The 21,715-nt window shown below is 39.4% G+C and overlaps 1 protein-coding gene across 1 annotated transcript in view; it reads right to left on the reverse strand.

Annotated features, from left to right (window-relative positions):
* NTNG1 (netrin G1) overlaps positions 1-21,715 on the reverse strand; it is a 303,873-nt gene that overhangs the window by 35,295 nt on the left and 246,863 nt on the right. Inside the window, exons 5-6 of the mRNA XM_088022930.1 lie at positions 12,576-12,743; positions 7,089-7,223 (exon numbers count right to left, since the gene is read on the reverse strand). Of these exons, the coding sequence (XP_087879056.1) occupies positions 7,089-7,223; positions 12,576-12,743 (303 nt within the window). The remainder of the gene's footprint in view (positions 1-7,088; positions 7,224-12,575; positions 12,744-21,715) is intronic.

Below are 21,715 nucleotides of genomic sequence, written 5' to 3' on the forward strand. Positions count from 1 at the left end.
CTAGATAAAAAGGATTTATGGAATCCTTCTCTCCATACTGGTGAGAAGTATGAGAGTCTACCTGTTTGAAAAGAGAGATGAGAGCACGGAGGACAGCTGAGTGGCCGAACTGGCTCTTAATACAACTTGAGCTGGGGTCTCTCTACACCTTCCCTTGGCCCATGTGATTGGTCTGAAAGAGTCAAGAAGCTGGAGAGGTCCCAGAGATCTTTTCACTCAACTGTTCATTTAAGCAGAAACTCTCCAAAAAGCATCACTCATAGGAGCCTGTCCAGCTTCTCTTTGCACTTTTTCAGAGTCTGGGGATTTATCATGACCAAGGCACTCTACTGTATATTCTTAGACAGCTGGAGAGAATAATTGTTGGAAAATGCTAAACTGAAACCCACCTCTCTCTTTCACCCATTTGGTCTCCATTCTATCTTCCTGAAGCAACATGTCCACCTGTTACATAATAGCCCTCTGAACCCTGGTCGACATCTGCAGTGTGTCAAGTCATATGCTTACCAACCTGCTTCTGCTGGCTTTATGAAAACCCCTTAATCAAAGACCAAGCCCTCCTACATCACTGTCAGCTATGTTAGAATGCAGTGTCCAAGGACTAGACTCTTGATGTGGGCTGTTCAGGGCACGTGTCAGAAAGACTGTAACTTCTTTTGGTCTTCATTCAGTCTGAAATTGTGTTAGTTTCTTTGCTGCTCATGACATACATCTGTCTAGAATTGAGTTTGAAGGTGAGCTAAAATTGCCCCATCTTTCTCACCTGAACAACTGTGAACACAACTTTATACCATCTTGCATTTTTGCAATTTTTACTTTTTAGTCTTAATTTGCAGCAGTGTTTAGCACATAGTAGGGACTAAATAAATGTTTGTCAAACCCCATTGGAAACCATTGTATAGCTATGCTGGTTATTTTGGAAGTCTCCTATTTCTCTAGGTAGCCTACTGGGAACAATTTGTGCTTTTATTTCTAAAAAATCAATGTGTGTGTGTGTGTGTGTGTGTGTGTGTGTGTGTGTGTGTGTGTGTGTTTTAAAAAGTATCGAGGATCTTACTTTTTTTCCCCTAAGTATATTTTTAATAATTCTTAAGGTTTGGGACAATGTCCCTTGTGGGCACCTGGGTGGCTCAGTCAGTTAAGCGACTGCCTTCGGCTCAGGTCATGATTCTGGAGTCCAGGGATCGAGTTCCACATCGGGCTCCCTGATCAGCGGGGAGTCTGCTTTTCCCTCTAACCCTCTTCCCTCTCATGCTTTCTGTCTCTCATTCTCTCTTTCTCAAATAAATAAATAAAATCTTTAAAAAAAAAGTTTTTATTAACATTCGTTCTCTTACACGATACTACCATCTCTGTACTACCCCTGAGTGGGGTACTAGTTTTCTGACTCCTTCTTCCACTCTTTTTAGTGAAGAAATTCTTATCAATGCAAGTCAACAATTAGCAGAACACATCTTTATGTAAATATCATGATATTTGAATTCCTTCATTTTGGAAGATTACAGAGCATTTAGATTCTCTACTTTGGCTTTGAAAAATATGTTTATCTTCTAAATGGTTGTGTAGTCTGTAATACACTCTCACAATACCTTTTCTATAAGCTCTTTGGTCTTGACTGAAAAATATCTCCCTGTTTCTACCTTCTAATTCACCATGCAAGTCTTTACCTTCTTGACACATGGCACTCTTTTCTGATCTACTATGTATTTCTTTTTTCTCTTGCATATCTTTACTCCAAGCATGAGTTACGTTCCATCTCCATGATACCCACATATTTATGCTTGGCATTAAAAGTTGCCATTCTCAATGATTATTGTGGTAGGCAGCGTCAGCTGTCCTTGCAATTTGTTTTTTCTTTTTTTTTTTTTTAACATGGCAAAAGGGACTTTATAGAGAGATTACATTAAGGACCTTGAGGTAGAGAGATTCTCCTGGATTATCTGTGTGTGCCCAAGCTAGCCATCTGAGCCCTTAAAAGTGGAGATCTTTTCCCATCCATGGTCAGAGAAAGATGTAATGATGGAAAAAAGGCACAGAGAGATGGGAAGTTCCTGGCTTTGAAGGTAGAGGAAGGCGGCCATGAGCAAAGGAATATAGGTAGCTTCTAGAAGCTAGTAAAGGCAAGGAAACAGATTTTTCCCTAGAGCCTCCAGAAGGGTACATAGCTCTGCCGACAACTTGATCTTAGCCCAGTGAGATCCTTGTTGGACTTCTAAATATAGAACTGTAAGAAATACATTCTCGTTGTTTTGAGCCACTAAGCTTGTGGCAGTTTACTGTAGCAGCAGGAGAAAACGAATAGTTACTGTGCATTCTCTGGGAAGGAAAACATCTAAACCATAGAGTTTTGTTCCACAAATCTTTCCTTATTCTCCTGAGAATAACTGTTGTCTTTTTTTTTTTTTAAATCTGCGGTTTGCCATACTGTCTGGTTTTAGAGTTTTATAAGGGTATTTTCACAATATTCTACTCAAACTTAATTAAAAATTTTCTTGATCAGACTATCGAGCTTTCTACTAAACACGTTTTTCTGTTCTCAATAATATATGTACCGATTCCTTCCAAGAACCTGTATTCTAGGGTTATTGGGATATTGTAGGCCATGGTCCAGCAACTGAATCTCAGCCTTCCCCTTGTTACGTGTACTTAAGTTCTTGATTTCCTACATGCTCTGTTATCTTCCAAAATCATAACACTGACCCTATGTCACCAAAGCCTTTGACTTTAACCCAAATATTTAGACTATAAGTTCTTTTGAAAGCACCATTCATATAAGCTAGGTAAAAATGGGGGCTTGTTGGTAGCTTTCATATGCATTTAATATATTTATTTTACATCCTTATACATCCTCCAGGAAAACAACACACCTCCTCTTCAACCTCATTGGTTTTATGTGTGGCTATTTCCATTCCGTTCTCCAAACCAAAACATCACAAACCTCCTCTATGTCCAATCTCCTTAGTGCTGGTGACAAGTTTTTCATTACTTCCCAATACATGTTAACCCTCCATATTTTATGTGAAGCATGGGATGTGGCTTCCTTTTGCGAAGGCTTAGCTTTATTCTCTGGGAAGTGGCTCATCCCTCTTCACTAATTTCAAGGGGGCACAGAAAAAAAAAAAAAAACAAACAACAAAAACACTGCCTCTCCTCAGTGTTTCATAGGAAGCTCAACACTAATTTTGATTCTGCTTGGTCTCCTTGAAATCTTTTTTTTTTCTGCTTTCTTTCCTGGATTGGGTGTACCCCATGCTGTCTAAAGACCATTCATTCTGATGGTTTTCAAGTGTTTCACCTTTTATGTCAGAGAGACCAGCCTACATTTATGGAACATACAACGGGTGGCCCCCTGAGGCAGAAGGTTAACTTATGAGCCTGACGCTCTTCATTTACCCTGCAGAAGCCACACCATTGTTTTTGGAGTCAGCTTTACTTCAATCTCTTAAATCAGCCTTGCCTATAATCAAGGGCTTTTTAGAAGTTCCTAGGTCAACAATTTGGAATTTCAATCGTGGCTAATCTTGCTGCATGTTCTGCACTATCATTGTACAATAAGTTTTAAACACGGCTTTTCCTAGCATTTTGATACATCAACATGTGCTTGGAATTAAATAATTGAGTGCTTACTATGTACCATGAGGCCCACATTCATTATTTTCCTTGAATCTTCATGATTACGAGATGTATCATGTCCTAGTATTATCCCCATTTTGAGATTAAAAAAAAAAAACAACAACTGGGCTTAGAGAGTCTAAGTGATTTCCTCTAAGTCTTGCAGCAAGTAAGAGGTGGAGATGGAATTCAAGCCCAGGGCCTAAGTGTGTCTGCTTACTATGTAGCTCATGGCTCACAGCCAGCACCATTGCCTGCTCTATCTACCACTGCTTTCTTCTTGGCATTGGTTTCTTGTTGTCAGTTTAATCACTGCCACTGATAATGAGGTTAACCCAAGGATGCATTCAACTCAGTAGAAGTGTGTGTGTGGGGGGTGGGGTGGAGGGAAGAGAGAAAGAGAGAGATTGACTTTAAGGGCATTTTTTTGGAAGGGCATTTTTGAGGGCATTCATGTGTGTGCAGACATGGGAGTGATATGAAAAATACTTGTCAACCTGTAATCGTCAACTAATTAGAATGAGCATCTGTTATAACACTGGTGCTGGAGGCACCTCACTATGATGGGTGTTACTCCATTAGTTGGTGGATCTTAGGGGTGGTCTGAGAGATCCCAGGGGAAGGCACTTAGGGATCCTCATACTGTAGCCATTTATCAACTGACAGCAGAAATTTCAATATTTTTGTATAGAATAGCAGCCCTATATGGGTGGATCTGAGGGAAGGAAAAAAGATTTCGGAGTGAGATAAAGCTATTGCGTCCTCAAAGGTATATTTGAAATACGTTAAATTGATGTAACAAATCAAGTGTCATCCTGTTCCAGTCCTTCCTTTACAGAGCAGCCAGAATAATCTTTCTAAAACAAATTCTGACCATTTCATTCATTCCTCTGTCTAAAACTGTATGATGGACCCCGTGTCTGTCTCCTCCCAGATAAGAAACTCCTCAGCTTGGTGTTCATGAAACCATGTGATCTGGTCTCTGGTTGCCTTTTGAGCATATTCCCTCCCTCCCAACACACACACACACACACACACACACACACACACACACACACACACACACACCCCTTATCCTCCCAACGTATCAAAACTATTTGATATTTCTGGAACACAGTGTGTTAACTCACGTACTTTTGCTCAAGAAGTTCCATCCTGGAAATCTCCTACTAATCCTTCAGGACTGAACCAAACATTGCTTCTCTGGGAAGCTCACTTCTATCTGGGCTTCACTAAAAGCACATACATAGCTTTTTCTTAGTTCTGGTTACCCCTGTCAAAACTGTCGTGTTGTATGTCAGCCTCTCACTTCAGATTGTGAACTCCATGCCCATATGTCCACAGCAGCTATCTTTCTTCATCCTTGCAGCCTCTACTCTTAGTTCATTGCCTAATTCACGGTAGGTACTCAAGAAATACTCAAGAGGATAGAGCATAAAGAATTTGCTTCCATAATCTCACTGATCCATACATACCGAGGATGTGAGGTGCTGGAGCTGAGGTACAGAGGGTTTTGTGCATCACACAGCCCTTATATGGTAGGGCCACATATAATCCAGTCTTCTAATTCCAGAAGGGAAAATTTGGTGACATTGTACCTTTTTATAATACTCCAATAATTAATCCAGAAAAATCAAGGTAGGACCTTTTTGGGATATACCTCCCCTAAGACTGGATTAGTTTCCCTCTCTAATGTCTTTCCCTGGTTACACCTATTCATTAGGTCCTGCATCAGGAAGTTTACATGAGCCTTTCTTTTTGAGAAGAGTGTCTTAATTGCAAAGTCTCCTTACAACGTATGCCTTGAGTCTTGGGCTGGTTTGGGTCCTTCCTCTGTCTGTCCCTCCTTCCCTCCTCTTGACTGTTGGCTTTCTCTGGTCCTCCACATCCAGATGTTCCAGGACCAATGACTCTCCTTTGAATTCTGGTTCCTCGCATGGTCCTTGGGATCCACCAAGTCATCCAACCCCCTAAGGTGTTTTCTAGGAATCTATGGCAAGTAGGACTTTTAAACCATGACCTTATGCAGAGCTTATGGGCAGATGTGCTGCCTATTTGTCTTTTAACGTTCCTCTCCAGTATGGCTAGAGATGCTCACCTCCAGCTCCGGGGTCCCATCTTAACCTTGGCGTCCTCGATGCTAGATTTCTCAAACTATCACCATAGTTCTTTGCTGCCCATGGCAATAGTATGGCAGTAAATTTCACTTTCGCTTTACATTGCGTAGAAGCGTAGCTTACAGATGACTATAAATTCCACAAGTAGCCAGTGAAATATTCTGTATAGTCTTAATTGGCTTTAGACAGTTCCTGCATGCTGACATTGTTTTCAAGTGAAAAGTAAGCAAAGGAAGGTCCAGAGCTGTGCTGTCCAATATGGTAGACATATGTGGCTATTAGGCCTTGCAATATGGTCAGTCCTATTTGAGACGTTCTGTAAGTATAAAACACGCACTTGATTTCAAATATAGTATAAAAAAAATGTAAAATGTATCCTTAATAGTTTTGATGTTGATTATATGTTGAATGATGCTATTTGAGGTATTTAAAGGTTAAATGAAATAAGTTGTTAAAATCAATTTCTTCTATTTATCTTTACTTTTTAAATGTGGATAACAAAACATGGAAAATTCCATATGTGGCTTGCATAATTTGCTATTTGACTGCACTGCTCCAGAGGATTTGCCTGGTGGCTCTTTAATATTAGTAAGCTAAATGTGTACAGATAGACTAGAAAGTTAGCGCATAATGAAAAAGCAGAAAAGGTTATGAATGACAGAAGGAAGCTTCTGCTCAGATTTTTAAATTTCTGTTCCCTGAATACGCTGACATGCCACCTGCCTGACAAGCTTTTAAGAAGGTCTGATAATCCCCAGAGAAATGAGGTTGAACCAAGTGGCATCTGTCTAAGGCTCGCTGCATGGTTCCTAACCTCAGAGGCTTAAAATCAATATTGATTTTTGTCATTTATTTTACCCTGGCATTTAAATATCCCTTAGATTTATTGCCTTCAGGTTTTTGGGTAAGATTCAGCAATGGGTGTGATAGCAGGGGTGGTGATAAGTTATGTAGATACCATTTAATTTATGAACTCTGGAGCTCCGGGGTAGTTTTCAGTTCAAGAAATATATTAACCACATACACATCACCCTTCATTTTGCGGTGAGAATTTCCAAGCTGGGTCCCTATTGTGCCCCTTAATTTATGGTCTGGCCAGGTACCTGGATCTGAGCGCAATATTTCAATATAAGTTGCTCCCGCATTCAGAGGGGAAGAAGACGGGCTTCAAAGAAGCCAGCTGGACAGCTGATGGATTGCTCGCTCTCTCTCTTCTATGTAGGCTGGGGCCTTAAGTAGCTTTTAAAGCTTGTCAGTGGTTTGGGTCTTTTTCTGCTCTGAGAAGCTGCACGCACTGGCCTAGACAAGCGGAATCAGCCATGCTGCAGCAGGCAGAGGGCAGCTCCCAGAGTTACTTACGTTGACAGCCGGAGTGCCAGGAATTTCCTGGCAGACACTCATCACACTTAGGCCCTGTTGTTCCCGTCTTACACTCACAAAATCCTGAGCCATTACAACGATCATGGACTGAGCCCAAAGGGTTACAATAACACTCTGTAGAAACAAGACAACACACAGGCTGGAGACAAGTCTGCATGGCTTATAGGTTATCAACACAGGAGCGTCACTTAAAAGCATCGCTTACTTAAAGGAAGATGTCCACTAATGAAATGCTTTGGCAAATAGGGCGATTTTGGCCCTCTGTATGGATTTCTCCGCCTGCCATGATGCCATTTTTATGATATGGGAGGAAATTAACTGAAAACTTTCGGGGAAATAAGACATCATGTTCTTCATGGCTAACAGATCATAATAGAGATTCCATTTGTTAGGGCATTTTTAGATGGTTTAATGAACACCATGAGAAGTTTGTATATCAAGTATAAATCAATATGCCATCAGTGTAACATCTGTTTTAAATTATTCAAATAGGCTTATCTGTTATACTCAATATTTGAGAACTGCTGAACATTGTTCAAGTGCAATATGAATGCACTTTGTTCTTTCAAAGGCATTTTTACTGTATGATTTGGGAGAGCACTTTAACTTGTATGTGAGGAGCCTGTAGATGTTGTTTAGATGCTAGGCATGTTAGTAGGGTTTTCATGCAGCCTAGATTAACAATCATGAAAGAAAAATAAAGTTTGTAAATTTCAACATAGGCATAATTTGAGACATGTGTTTTTTAGGACAATACAACTTTTGTCTAGTAAAAAGTAAATAGAATATTTTCTCGATGACTTACACATTCTTATACACGATATTTTTGCTTCGGAAGCTCTATTTTGCTGAAAGGCTGAACCTGATATGGGAATTGCTTAGGTTTCCATTAGTTTGAAAGGCAACAATGGCTAGTTTGCAGCTTTTGGAATTTGGGGGCCAAGGTTTCTTTCCTCATTACCCTACTGTATAATCTGGGCAAGCCTCTCTGTCACTCTGTTTCCTTTATATCAAAATACCCCGTTAAGAGGTTTTCTTTTTAAAAACCAAATAAAATACCGACAAACCAACCAAGAGAAGCCCCGAGAACTTCAGCTTATAAGCATCAAGTTTAGCGTTTTAGATTGGCAAAAGAGATTCAAGCTTTAACATTACAAAGAGGTCTGGAGGTTTGGCTCTGTTTTTGTCACTGGGATTAATTTGACAATTTCGTCAAAGAATGTAGAGGGTCTTAGAATTATGACTTATTTCATGTTGATTAAGTCAGTTTTTGAGTTCAGCATTATTGTGATACAAACCTAAGACTAATAGAGACATATGGAGGGAAAAATAAAACTAAATAAACTAAAATGCTCCCTCTTTGCCTGGCTTGGTTTGTGCTTAATAACTAGAGTTTTATTTTAAGCGGGCATTTTTTACTTTAATGTGTGTGTATATGGGAGTTGTTTTTTAAAATAGTGATTTTGTTGTGGCTTTAAAAACGTTGTGTGTACATTTATATTATAAGTATATATTTATAACTACTCAACATTTACTTTGTTTCTTACTATTTAAAGTGTATAAGTTGACAATGAGTCACCAACACTTCGCAAACCAAGGAGTAGAGTTATATCTGGCCAACATGAATTCATGTGCTACTCTAGTCAATTAGCTCACAGCAATTATATTAATATAAGGGTTTAGATGCAAAGAAAGTAAACAAAATTTTTTAAAAATGTGGACCATCTACACCATAGGATATCCCAGTAGTGGTCATAGGAAAAAGTGATGAAGTGTAGTGTTATTCAAACAGTAATGAAAATAAGTGACAAGGAGGGGTGTGGTCTACACGACACCTTATGTACAAATAACTTAGTTTTTTAAAAAATATCATTTGTGGGACCACAGTCAATGGTAGATATTGGTGGTGGCCTTGGAGTATTATATTTTATTCCATGAAATTAGAAAGAATATGCAGGACTATTAGGCTAAAACAACATGAAATATTTTTGGAGGTTTGATTAAAAAGTTATACTACAATTGATTTATAGGTATTAGAAGTGTTTTATCTATAGAAGGTACCTCTGGTTACCTGATCTTGGGTTTCAAGGGGTATAAAAAATAATACAGCCTAATTTGAGATATGTTTAATAGTAACTGCTGAGCCCTGTGTTTCATTCTGATGTCAAACTTGTTATCAGAGATTATTCGCAGTGATTACCCAAGGTCATGAACCACATATCCTCTAGCTTCCTGCTTAATGCTTGAGTTTATATGAAACAGAAGCATGCAAAGGTGTCAGCTTCATGTAATTGCTGCGTCATACAGGGTAATTACATGCATCTTTGGAGACATGGCTGTGCTTGGAATTTGTATGAAAATGGGTAAGTTCACTGGTAGTCACAAAGAAGCAATCACTGTGGAAACACGGAATAGTCTGCATTTTATATTTGCCATAATATAAAATGATGCAAATAGTTTATGACATCTATTTCAATGCAGTCTACATTTTGTCAAAGATAGGAGCTATTCCCTTATAACCAGGGTGGTGGATTTCACTGTCATTTGTTAAAGAAATGGCAAAGTGCCTTTCTTTTCCTCAGAATTAGAGAAGACTTAGATGAAGTTCAAATTTTCCAAGATTGGTGCTTAATTCTGTGAAAGTGAATTAGGTCAATATCCATTCATTTTCATTTGTGCTTTCTATACAAAAAGGTATTAAACTCTCAATTACTTGTGGTGTATGCTCTTAAATTTAATTCTCAGTCCTGCCTCAAGCTTCTTGGGGAGCTGAACTGTGGAAAACAGGGAATGGGTTCATGCTTTTCCATAGGGCAAACCTTGGCAATAGGGAGCCACAGGCTACCAATGGCCCTCAGAGAGCAAACTCCAGCCTTAGCCTGGTGGATAGGCAGCCCTGATACCTCAAGTGGGAAAAGCAAAATCCATAGCTCTTGTAGGAAATTGTTATTGATTCATGGTATGCATATATAGACTCAAGACAAAAGATAGACTGTGACATATGCCAGCTAGCCACATTTTTCAATTTATTCTTTACAAGCCATTTTACCCCTTAGGAAAAGGGCAGCAATTTAAGGAATTTTGGCATGTGGGGAATATTATAGCTAATTTTAATGGTACCTAAAAATTCTCATCTTTGGGTTTACCGATTTATTTGGTTTGAAGAGTATAAAATACTGAATAGAAACGTGTTTGTTTCAACGAAATAAAATTCCCCAAAGATTTATAATTTTAACCAATGAACTTTCTAGAAATGGAGAAAACAACTGCTTTTGATTTTTTTTATGTAGGAAAAAATGGATATTAAGCTTTCCATATTTCATCTCTAGTTCATGCTATTTAAAAGACAAAAGCTAAATAGGCTGTCTTCCTGTCTGGATATAATCCAACATAGATTTACGACACAACTATACCTCCTAAAATTGAGTAGGAAGTGCAGATTTTATAGTTCATAAGGTTATTTTAGGACTGGAAAAAGGCCAAAGTTCATAAGAATAGAATATTCTGAGTAAAACATTGGGATATTGTTGTTACCTATTAAATATTATATGGAATAAAATCTTTTCTTTTAGGGCCTTTTCTTTGTTCATTTAAAATAATATGAAATTAACACTGTAAAATATTTTAATTTTAGGCATTTTACATAAATGATTTTTATTCCTCTGTTCCTATTTATTTTACCTTTTCTCTTGTTTCCATATTTATAGTATGACATTTATATACTTTGACAAATGACATTCAGTGAAATGTAACTCTGCATTCGAAATTCTGACAGCTACATGTCTTTTGGGTTATTAATAACCTCAAATCTTTGTAACCCCAGTAGTTGTAAAGGCAACTGAACTTCTGTTCGCAAGCTCATAGTGGAATTGTTACTGTCATCCAAAAAAGCGTACCATAAGTAGAAGTCTGACAAGCTTAGTTTTGCTAATTATGTCAGGATATTTGGGAGAAGGAGTTCAAGCTTTGAAGTCAGAAAACTAACTCTTCACGAAACCTATATGATTTGGGTCAATTTGCCTTACTTTTCTCAACTAGAAAATAGAGGAAATTATCAGTGGAATACTTACCCCACAGTTTTGTTAATGAGGTTTAAGTAGAAAAAACATATCTGCAAGTGAGTTCACAGTTTACCAAGTGTTTCCTGTGTATCCCATATGATCCCAGTGTGACCAGGAGTTCTGAAATAACTTACCTAAAACACACAGCTATTAAATAGCAAACTGGGACGTGAACCCAGCTCTTCGGCCTCTAAGTCCAGTGATTTCTCCACTAATTCACAAATAATAAATAAGGAGGCACTTTGAAAAATAGAACATACTGTAGATATAAACAGTATTACGTAAACTTGGCCTAACTGAATTCAAAACAACTTGTATAGCTATATTATGTGATCCTGGGCAAGTGGCTATATGACCCTGACAATCCAATCAGAAAACAGTGACCCCAGAATTGCAGGTTAATTAGATTTCTTTTTTGATCAAAAAGACTGCCTGCCATTTTTCAGCATGTGTTTTCTATTTAAATTAGTCTCTATGTGCAAAATTCTACTTTTAAAATTAGTTGATTAAGTCGTTACCTGCTGGTGAGGTAACAGATATGCACATACCCTTGACCATTTCAAATATATGCGTTTCTTCAAAGTAAATTGTGAAGTGAAATTCCATTTATTATTTCTTATTTTTCCATCAGCTCCCTTTCTTAAAGATGGGTTCCGCTACGCAAAAGGTAGGAGAAACTTTTTTGGGTGGGAAGGGCAGGTTCTCTCCAGTTGACCTGAGCAGTAGTCATGGTGGGTGGGGGAGAGTGCTCGAGAGAACCCTGTGGACCCAGTTTTCCAGAGCTTATTTACCTTGTTAGCTAAGAGAATTAACTGCTTACAATAGCTTTGAGAAATTGCTTCTCCTTTGGGGGGATATAAGAAAATTAAATAAATGGAATTTCGTTACTATGGATGGAAAAGTCAGGCAAACTTCTATATTACCAATTGCTAATGGCTTTCAATTCCAAATGGCAATATTTTTAATCAATCGATATTTGTTGGTTACCAGTTATATGCAAGAGTTTATCCTAATTTCTCATAGCTATAATTAAACCCCATATAGTGAGTTTCCCTCTTAAAAGTTGAATGCACAACTTAAGACTTTATCAGTTTGATATTACCAGGTTTTAAGATTGCATGCAAAAAAAAAAAAAAAGGAAGAAAGAATAATAGAAAATTCTTTATCTTCTAAACATGATTTTTGGCTCACCATCTTTAAAGCAACAATAACATAAGGATTCAGGATATATATCCCCCAATTCAACCAGCACAAGAGAATTTTAAGTCTACCACAAGGATGTTTTCTCCATTGAAAAAGTTCATTCTGGCTCAGCCGTGGTGCAACTCAACAGCCTCTTCACCTTAAATAGCTCCCCATAGCTCGAAAGGCACAGAACAAAAGCTGAAATTATAATGGAACTGACCTATGCACACATTCTCATCGTCCAGCTGTGCAGAAGCATTTCTGAAGTAGCCCAGCCTGCATAACTCACAGTGCTGCCCTCTAGTGTTGTGTTTACAGCTCACGCAAATGACTGTATTGAGCAGATCGATATAACTGCATCGATTGGAGTGGCCGAAGCATTCACAATCTTGCAAGGAAGAACAGAAATGTATACAGAGTGTATACAGCAGCAGAGTCACAGCACACTACATGCTTGGATAAAATGAGGAGTGGAGAAGAGATGGTGGAATGGCATTACATCTATGTGATGCAACATGACACATGGCAACCACAGGTGGTGGTGATTGGCATGGAAGTAGCATCTGTTTCAAGCAAGATAGAAAGGTTGGACACTCAGAACATGACTGGAGAGTGCTAATTCTTGGCATACAGTATGAACAGAAGCATTTGCAGGTGTACACCTTTTAAAATTTGGGAAGGCTCAGTTGCCATTGATGCAAAAGTCTAATTTTTGCACGTTGAGAAATTTACTGTCTTGGTGCCACTTCCCCCATTTTTTCTTCATATTTGCACTCTTAAAAAGAGGGAGGGAAGTATGTGAGCATCGAGGGCCTGAGCCTACCATTACCCATGACTCCTCTGTTTGGAGTATCTTTTATGTCAAGACAGTAACTTGGTCAGGATTTCCAGAAATTATGGCAAATTTCACAGGGATCTAGACAACTAAACAGTTCTCTCTTTTTGTTTTTTTCCAAATGCTAAGAGGGAAGACAGCTTTTGTAAGCCTTTCATCAGGCCACATCTGATGTTTATCTGTGAGAGAAAATATAAAAAGCAGGGAGAAGATTTGTATGGGAAAAGTGCTCTTAAGATTTCCTTTTCACCCAAGTTTCAAGCTAAGTCTGCTACAAAAGAAGGATTAGGCAGCTAATGATTAGGCAGTACCCTCAGATTTCCTTTTCTTTGTTTCCCGAGAATGTTGGCGATGCCTCTGAGGCTGAGGCTTGAAAGTGGGAAGAACTAGACAAGGAGATGGGGAGAGGAGAGCAGGTGGGGAAGGGTGGAGAGTGACTAGATTTTCTCTCTGTTGCATCTCAGGGAAGCAAGAAGTTGTTCATCTAACTCAGCGTTTTTCAAAGAAGTGGTAAAGACAAAGCCTTTATGGGTGGAAATAAGTATCAAATCAGACGGAAAAAAAAAGGTGGGAGGAGTAAGTATGTGGGGAAGCTAATTTGTCTTGTCAAAATATGGGAGTAGGCCTACCTGGACATTGATGAGGAAGGTCAACTGTGATAGTAAACCTTGTTTGTCTAGTCTAAAAATGCTCCTCTTATGAAAAGTCTGGCTTTTATTTTACCTCACTATGAAGCCAAACACAGCCACTATTTGAGCTCATTCATTCATTCAGTAAATATTTTATGGGGTTGATCTACCATGTGCCAGGCACTATGCAAATGGCTGAGTTACTCTTTTGGCCTAGATAGATTTTGGAAGTAGTGCATTTGATGAGCAGAGTAAAGATAAATGGGCACTGTAAAAATGAATCAGGAGGATTAAGGAAGAGTGACTAGAATTTTTTTTTTTAACATGCTGCTACTCATCAGAATGGTGTGGGTTCATTTAGTGCAGAGCCAGTTGCTATAGTCGAGAATGGAGGTCGAGGTCCTGAGAGAATGAAATCAAATTTGGATAGAAGCAGAGGAGGACACTGGAAATTGTAAAGAGTGGAAGATACCAGGAATAGGGTCAGCACCTTGGGGACTTTAGATGCTTAAAAAGAAGCAAGAGGGAGGCTCCTGTAGGCAAGCCACTTCCTTTAGGGGAGGCTAGCTTTGTCATGTGTCTAAGTGTGCTGGGGGCTGGGATTGGGAGGAAGCAGAGAGAGCGAAGGAGAACAGAGTGGGAAGGGGGCCTTTGGGACTTGGATGTGGGAGATGGCGTAAGAACACACCTGCATGAATGCAGTAGTTAAGGCATGCCATATTATTAATAATAAAATAGTAACAACAAAAATAACACAATTACAGATCATCAAATTAAATATTCTTGGAAAACAAACATTTCATTCCAATACACTATATCTCCCCAAGTTACACCTTGTTTATGCTGGCATTTCTGACTTGCTAGGAAACCTAAAAGGCCTCTAGAACCTTCCTTGGTTGAGGATTTGAAACGGGGAGAAACTTTCTGGTCTAGAGCCATCCAAGAATAGAGCTTGCAGGAAGGAGACACAATTCTCAAATCTAATTGCTTCTCGGGACTTCTCCAGAGCTGCCTGGAATTGCTGAGGACTGGGCACCAACAGCCCCGTCCTCTGGCTCTCCCTCTCCAGAAGAGGTTCCTTGGTGGTGGTTGTTCTTCACATTTGCCAGCTCAGGTTGGCCCTTGGTGCACCTACTATAATTTATCCAGCTTTTTTCAAACGCATCATTTATGTGCACAAATTGATCCCAGGAACTTTTTGGAACTACACAGAAGTCCTTGTTGTCAAAAAGCTTGTTTTGTGGGCAAGACAAACACATGCTTAGAATAACTAGAAAACAAAGGAGCATGTGCTAAGAAAACCAGACAGAGACACAGAGCGATCTAAGGAGAAATTCATTTAACTTGAGGGGAATTAGGAAAAACTAACTTAACACTGGGCTTAACACCGAGTCTTCTGTGAGGGTACATAGGGTTTATTACGGGGAAAAAAAGGCGAGGTGTGAGGGATGAGTATTTCAGGTGAAAGGGGAATAGAGCGTGCAAAGGTATGAAGTTGGGGTAAGTGTAGAGAATAAGGCTGGAGAAGTTTCATAATGTAGTTCCTTTGTGGGTATTTGAAGGGTTCTGTAAGATCTGTCCAATGGCCAGAGCCATATGCTGAGCTCCATCTGACAGTTTTATCCAAGAAAGAAAACATATCCATAGATATCCAAGTTCAACACTTTCAAGACCCAGCCCATGAATCTCCACGGACACGTCAAATGTCACACTACTGTCTACTATTCTTTGAATTCAATGGATAGTATACATTTTCGTGATAACAGTATTTGTTTCTGGGTCTTGTTTGAGAACCGATTTATTATTTTCAGTAGGAAAAGATAAATAATATAAGTTGTATAAATAATTATATATAGAACCATATCAGCAGAACACCCAATATTAATACATTTATTTTAGAAGATAAGTGGATATCCAAATGTCTTTTAATCTAGGAAATAGGGTAGCAGTTTGATTCTTTTAGGACTTCTAAGACTCTTCTGAAACTTCAATAAAGCTGTCTTCTCTGGCCATGATATATTTGAGAATGTAAAATGAGAAAAAGATCTTTGAAAAACATGAGAGCACTGTATAAATGTAAGGCATCTCAAATGTAATTATTAGGCTGCTGTATTATTTTTCAGTATCCTGTTAATCTACCACTCTTCAGGAACTAGTCTTTCCATGTAGGCACAGAATCCTTGAATGATCATTAATGATGCTGTCTGAGCTACATTATCATATTAGGACCCTGCAGGGATGATATTAATAGTTCAATAATTCTTTGATCTTCCAGTTCATTGACTTACCATGTCCTCCCTTCCCTTCTTACAAAGTATAGAGTCCATGGTCCATCCTTACAGTGACTTCCTTTCATACACTCTCATCTCCCTTGTCCCCCATGGTGTCCCGTGCCCACCCCAATCATGGTCTCCTGGGAAAACCTGATCCTGCTTAAATACAACTCTCCACCTCTCCATGCCTGTACCCCAGCAGCTAAATGTGGCTGGAGTTTTTCTCCAACTATTTTGAAACAAGTCTCATTTTAAGTTCATGACCATAAACCTCAAAGGGACCTTTAGGACTGCCAGGCAACCCTTCCTGAAATAGGGGGCTTCTGGGCCACCACTCTCTTTTGCTTCTCCTTCTTCCCTACTCACTGATGTAGGAAAGACATTAGGGTTCGAAGCCGACAGCCAAGAGAGAATTCTTTAGACGTCTTTGGTGCAAAAATGTGGCTTTATTAAAGCTCAGGGACAGGACCCGTGGGCAGAAGGAGCTGCACCGGGGTCATGAGGAGTGGCCCATTATATACTTTGAAGTTGGGAGGGGGTTAGGGATAGCATAAGTCTCTAAGGAATTTTGGAAGCAAGGTTTCCAGGACCTTGGGGGGCTAGCTATTGTTGGGAAAAGGTCATTTATTACCGTCTAATAAAACCTTAGTCATGAGACCCTTCAGATGTATATCGGTGGGCCATATGCTTGGCGGATGATTGCCAACATGTATCTTGGGGGTTTAAAGATAAAGGAATTTTTATATGTTAAAGTAGACTTTCAGAGTCCTGAGGGTCAGGTTAGGATTGCCTTTAGCCCTTAGCAAAGTGTCAACATCGAGGCAGCTGAGTCCCTAGAAGAATGTCACTCTGCCTGTTTCAAAGACTTGTCAGTGGGCTGTAGATAGTAAGGAAATTTAATAACTTTTCTTCTTCCTTTGTTTTCCACATCACTCACCATTGTTTTTCCCTCTCTTTTCTTTTTTTTTGTCCTTTCTCCTCAAATGTCTCAAGGCTTAGTTCTTGGAACTCTTTGCTCTTTAGGCTCACCCTAGAGCCAGGGTTCTTTACCTAGCTTCATGACTTTATATACCATCTATATGCTAACCTTTCCAAAATAGTTATTTCAGCCTAGATCAACTCACCAGTTAGTGAGACTTCCTCCAAACTGACCTACTCAATTGCATTTTTATTCTACACTTGGACATTTAATGGATATCTCAACTTCAAGACGTCCATAACTGAGCTCTTAGGTTACCTTTCCAAACCTGCTACTCACCCAGGCAGCCCACCCTATCTCAGTAGATGGCAACTTCATTCTTCCAATTGTTTAGCTTAAAATTCCTGGAGTTGTTCTTGATATCTCTTTTTTTCCTCATCCCCGACAAACAATCAACCAGCAGATCTTGGCTATGCTTTTAAAATACATTCTAAATCTCACCACCTCTTACTTATCTCATCTTTAGTTAAAGGCACATGGATTATTGCTTTGGTCCCCAAACTGCTCTCCTGGCTTCCATCCTAGTGATAGTCTCCTCTCCACACGTCAGTCAGAGTGACTCTTTCAAAACTTTAATTGGGTCATGACATCCCTTTGCTCATAATCCTAATGGCTTCTCATGTCATTCAGAATAAAAGACAGAGTTTAAATTCATTCATTCCCAATTGATCTGGCCCCTGGCCTCCCTGGTGGCTCATTGCTCTCACTCTCCTCCTCACTGGCTGTACAAAGCTCCACGTTGCTCTGCAAACATGCCAGGGTCTTCCCCATGGGACTTCCCCAGGGCCTTTGCCTCTGTGTGGAATACTTTTCCCCTGGACATCCCTATGACTTGCTTCCTCACTTTGTTTTGAGGTTTCTGCTCAAAGAAAATTCTATGACCACTCTATCGGAAATAATAGCCCCCAGCCTAAACATAGTAATCCTCAATTTCCTAACACTATTTAATTTTTTTGTAGAATTTGTAGTATCTGAAAAGTATATTTAAAAAAATTTTCTCCCCTATCCTCTAAGTATAAATACATGAGTGTAGACTGTGTCTGTTTTGTTCACAGATGTAACCATGAAACTCAAAACATCTTCCGCACATACTGAGCACTCAAAAAATGCTGCCAAATGAACATATCAACAAATCCGGGATGCTCCTGAGGTGCCTTCCTTTGCGAAACAGGGGAAGACACAAGAGGGCAGTTATGTTTAAATTCATCCCTCCCCATATGAATTCTGTAAGAGTCTGGCTAGATCCCGGATATTAAAGAGTCTAGAAAAACAACAGCCACACAACAAGATATAACTGAGTTAGTGATTATTTTAGCTGAGGGTTGTCTATATGTCAGTGAAGATCAGTTTAGGCAGAAAAAAGGAGATTTGTAAAAATTGCTGTGGTTTTATATAATTTTTCAATCTCAAATTACATTGGAGACAAGTTTTAATTGCTGTTGTGTAGACAAGCTTGTGGGGTCCTCTAGAACACATTTCCAAGGCGTGGCATGCAAGCATTGGCAACACCTATTTCCTGAGAACGACCTGTGCCGGGAAACAACATGAACTAGTCCTGCAGAGTCTACTGCAGTTTCTCAACCTCGGCACTCTTTACATTTTGGGCCAAATAATTCTTTGTTTCTCTATATACTGGAGGATATTTAGAAGCATCCTTGGCCTCTGCCTACTAGATGCAGGGCAACCCCCAAGCTGTGACAACCGGAAGTCCCCTGGGGGGGAAGGGCAAAATCCCCCATTGGACGTGTATGACATCATATAAAGCAGTTATGATAATATGGTACTTAGTAGCTTAGTTAAGAGCAATAGGGCGCCTGCGTGGCTCAGTTGGTTGGGCGACTGCCTTCGGCTCAGGTCATGATCCCGGAGTCCCGGGATCAAGTCCCGCATCGGGCTCCCTGCTCAGCGAGGAGCCTGCTTCTCCCTCTGGCCCTCCCCCCATCTCATGTACTCTCTCTCTCTCATTCTCGCTCTCTCAAATAAATAAATAAATCTTGGGGAAAAAAAGAGCAATAAAAATCTAGGGACCAATAAAAGCTAGGGATGTTTTAGAAGAAGAGTTCAGAGTTGGTTTTCTTGATCAAGAAAGACCCAACCCTTTTAGGTAAAGGTTCTTTCCGATTGCCACTGGCTGGGAGGAGGGCTGGGCAAGGAAGTGTTCCCAGAAACAAGAGGTTGGAGGGATAGAGAGTGGAAGACGAAGAATGGCAGAAGAGGAGGGGTTAAATTTCCCCTTGGTGTCTTCTTTCTTACTGTTCCCCATGTTGCCTCTAATCATAGGTTACATTGCCTACACAAGTAGGAGATCAAGTACTCAAAATGGCACGGGTAGTTTTTTTCTGTTTTGGCCAAATGAGGCAAGCTGATGAAAATTCATTTTAGTCCCTCAAAAAAAAAAAAAAAAGGATTTGGGAAAAAGAGTTTAGATAGAAAGTGAAGGAATGAGGACCCTTTTCCGCTCACTGCCTTCACAGTCACCATGCCTCAGAGGGGCCTCGTCCAGGGGTGGCCGTGAAGTGGCTGTAGCACGTCGCTGGTCCTTACCACCCCCGCCCCAGGCCCTCTCTTGCAACCTGATGTAGCTTTTGAAGCTCTTCCACATACATCATTTGATGACAATATGGGTTTTTTTTTATAAGTCCTTAGGTGACTTCTTCCTGCCTCTGGAGATGTGAGTGAACCTCATTAGTGCTGTGACCCCAAGAAACTCAAGATTCAACGATGCAGGGTCAAATTCCAGGTCAAGAGGTCTCTTGTATTTCCAGTGTGCTTGACATGACATAAAAGAGATGGAATCTGTGAGAGTCCCTATTGCTTCCCTTTCTCCTCCACCTCCATGGTTTCTTTGTGTAGATTTGCATTTTGGAGATAAAGAAAGATCTCACTTCTGTGGCCTCAGTGACTGCTTTCTGATGTGCACTCAAACCCAAACAGGCTTGATACCCTGGGAACCTGTGGCTGTTCTGTTCCTAAAGAACTTCGTCCCCCCAATTTCAAATCCATCTGCATTCCCCTCAAAAGGGCATTGTCCATGTTTGATATGTAAAAGTACATCGTGAGGAAAGTTTAAAGACATGGTTTAAATACTGTCGGTTTCCCCTTTCCCATTTTCAGACCAGTTTCATCTTTTTCTTTATACACCACAGAAGGACCGACTCAACATTAATTAAAATCTGGAAAATGATTTGACTCTATTCAATAAGGAATAAAGAAGCTATTATGGTCATTTTCACCAAGTGGGTCAAACTAAATTCAATTTTGCTAATAAATATATTTCTTTGTAAGAGGTGTTTCGTGAAAAAATAAAAATAAAAAACATGACATAAGCCCAACAGTCAAGGGTGGAAAACAAGACACACCTGTCACATAGGACATTTAAAGTAAAATGGTAAAATAAAAACAGGAGTCTTTAAATGTTTCCTGAAAAATCTTCATTCTGTGAATGACAGATGTTAGCTGGAATGGGCTATTCATGAGTCACAGATGAGATACTGCTTGCTTTCATTTAAAGAAAGCAATATAACTATTATTTTCAGGTCATAATCAATGCTTCACCCGGTGCAGATCTGCACTGGTGTTTGTTCGAATTCATTCCAAACAATGGAAATAGAAATTGCAAGGTATTTCATTTGTCACAAAGTCAAATGGGCACAAAACATGGAACCTGCCACTCTGTTCTCATGAAAAGCATCCTTGAAACTCACTTACAGTGAGTTTCTTTATTTTCAATGCAAATGAGCAACAATGTTAATACTCTAACATTCATGTTCTAAACAGGATCCTAAACTGTTTTAATGCTTATTCACACATTAATCTTTCAGAAAACAAATGTTGCAGCATTTTTAATTTACAGCAGTCAAGTTTCTGAGTGAAGCTTTTTTTTTCCTCTTACAGATGACATTCTCAGTACTATTTGATGCATTGATTGGAATCAGTCAACATGCCTCACCAATAAGCTGATGGGTACACTTCACAGATATTCCAGATTCATACAGTGCAATGTTTCACAACACATAACACCATGAAATCACTGTATGAATCCAAGAATTCCTACCTCTCTTGTGGTTTGCAACTTGAACAGAAGAAACTGTTGACAAAGCTAATTTGGGAGCAACTGGATAGGTTTAAAAGAATGAACAGCACATTAGAAACAATAGTGAAACGTTCAAACTGTAATAACTTATTATCAACCCACTCAAAAAGGAGCCCTAAAGGAAGAGACTATTTGTATATGTTGTTTCCGGGAGATGGTTTCAGTCACAGAGGAAGTCTTGTATTTGGCTGAAAATGGTTTAACATTGTCAGTAATAAAGTTTAGAGGTTTATTTTCAGAGGCAAAAAGAATTACCATTTAAGTTAAGAATCCAGTTATGCAAGGATTATTCCAGTAACAATATGGATATTAGGATGCCCTATTGTCCCTCTCTTAAACCAGTAATAATGTTGAGGTAATTTGACATCTCATTGCCTCAATTCACTGTCATTCTCTCTGTGTAAACCAAAGCTCATCTACATATAAGCCAGCTTGATTTTTTTTGTGTAACCGATTAGACATCACAGAACAGAATCACAATGTCAACCATCTGGTCCTCAGTCTCAGAGTCACCTTGAATCTGTCTCCCTTTAAAAGAATGTAGTTTTCTC

This window comes from Eumetopias jubatus, unplaced genomic scaffold, assembly GCF_037043125.1.
Source record: "Eumetopias jubatus isolate StellerSeaLion01/CBP00866 unplaced genomic scaffold, mEumJub1_p1.0 scaffold_4, whole genome shotgun sequence".
Classification (NCBI taxonomy): Eukaryota; Metazoa; Chordata; class Mammalia; order Carnivora; family Otariidae; genus Eumetopias; species Eumetopias jubatus.